Below are 1,276 nucleotides of genomic sequence, written 5' to 3' on the forward strand. Positions count from 1 at the left end.
CCCCCAGCTAGGGGTTAGAATTCAGAATCTTCTATCCAGTTGGGCAACAGGTACCCCGACTTTGGGCTCCATGGTCTCCCCCCACCCCACGGGCCCCACATGTTATTCCCCACCTGCCAGCTGCAGGAACTGGCATTCGGGAACACAGGTGCTCCGGAACTGTGAGGCTTGGCATTCAGGCGGTCTCTTCCCCAGGAAGTGAGCCAGGTCCCCTGCACTCCCCCAAGACCCCCAGAGCACTACCAGATGTTGTTTGCCCCCCCCCTTCATCCCCCAGATACAGGCTTCTAAGTTCAGGATGCTTTATCTCTAGTACTTGAGCCAGAGGTCCCCCACTCCACCAGAAACTCCCAAATATGCCACCTCCGACTATGGGACAAGAATTCAGGCCGTGTACTTAGAAGCAAGCACAGGATCCCGGACACCCACCCTCTTCCCCACGACGGGTAGGAACCCAGGACTCTCTCTCTACAGGACCCAAGCTTCCCGCAGAGGAGGAGTCCAGGATGGAGAGAGGGGCAGAGCCCTGGAGTTGGGCACTGGAGACCTCTAGTGCCAGATCCCATGACTTCCATCCAGGTGTGGGGCTGAGAAGGGAGGGGCCCCGCATGTCCCACCAGGGTCTCTCCTCTGGCCCCGGCTAGGGCGAGTCACAAGTCTGCCTGCGGCCTAGAACAAGAAGGATCCGTGTGTATGCTCAGAAGTGGGTTTGGGGGCACAGCTTGGCCACCTATCCCATCCCTGCCCAGGCTCCAAAAGAGACCCCCTGCTCCCCAGAACCTACCTCTGCCCACCCTGTCCTCGCCCTGCAGATCCTGCCCTGGAAGCAGCTGGCACCTCCACAGCTGGGATGCGGCGCTCGGTGCTGGTCCGGAACCCGGGCCACAAAGGCCCGAGGCCTGCTTACGAAGAGCTTGGCTCAGACTCAGAAGACCTGGACCCCAGCCCCGAAGACCCAGAGCCCGACCTGGAGGACCTCAACTCTGTCTCTGAAGACGTGGACCCCGGCTATGAAGAGCTAGAGCCCGTCTCTGATGATCTGGACCCTGACGCGGGAACTCCAGGCTCCATCTTGGGGACCGGTGCCATGGATCCCCAAGATCTCGACCCCATGTCTTCAAGTTTTGATCTCGATCCAGACGTCATTGGCCCTGTGCCCCTGGTTCTTGACCCTAACAGCGACACCCTCAGTCCCCCAGAAGCCCCAGACCTGGACCCCCTCTCCTCCAGCCTTACTGCCACCCCGGAAGGCCTGGCCACCAGCCCGGCGGTGATC

General features: G+C 60.9%; 1 protein-coding gene across 1 annotated transcript in view; it reads left to right on the top strand.

Moving 5' to 3' along the window:
• The first annotated feature begins 453 nt into the window (after positions 1 to 453).
• ZNF358 (zinc finger protein 358) overlaps positions 454 to 1,276 on the top strand; it is a 2,163-nt gene continuing 1,340 nt past the window's right edge. Inside the window, exons 1-2 of the mRNA XM_014538580.1 lie at positions 454 to 579; positions 813 to 1,270. Of these exons, the coding sequence (XP_014394066.1) occupies positions 507 to 579; positions 813 to 1,270 (531 nt within the window). The 5' untranslated portion in view covers positions 454 to 506. The remainder of the gene's footprint in view (positions 580 to 812; positions 1,271 to 1,276) is intronic.

This window comes from Myotis brandtii, unplaced genomic scaffold (genome assembly GCF_000412655.1).
Source record: "Myotis brandtii unplaced genomic scaffold, ASM41265v1 scaffold193, whole genome shotgun sequence".
Taxonomy (NCBI): domain Eukaryota; kingdom Metazoa; phylum Chordata; class Mammalia; order Chiroptera; family Vespertilionidae; genus Myotis; species Myotis brandtii.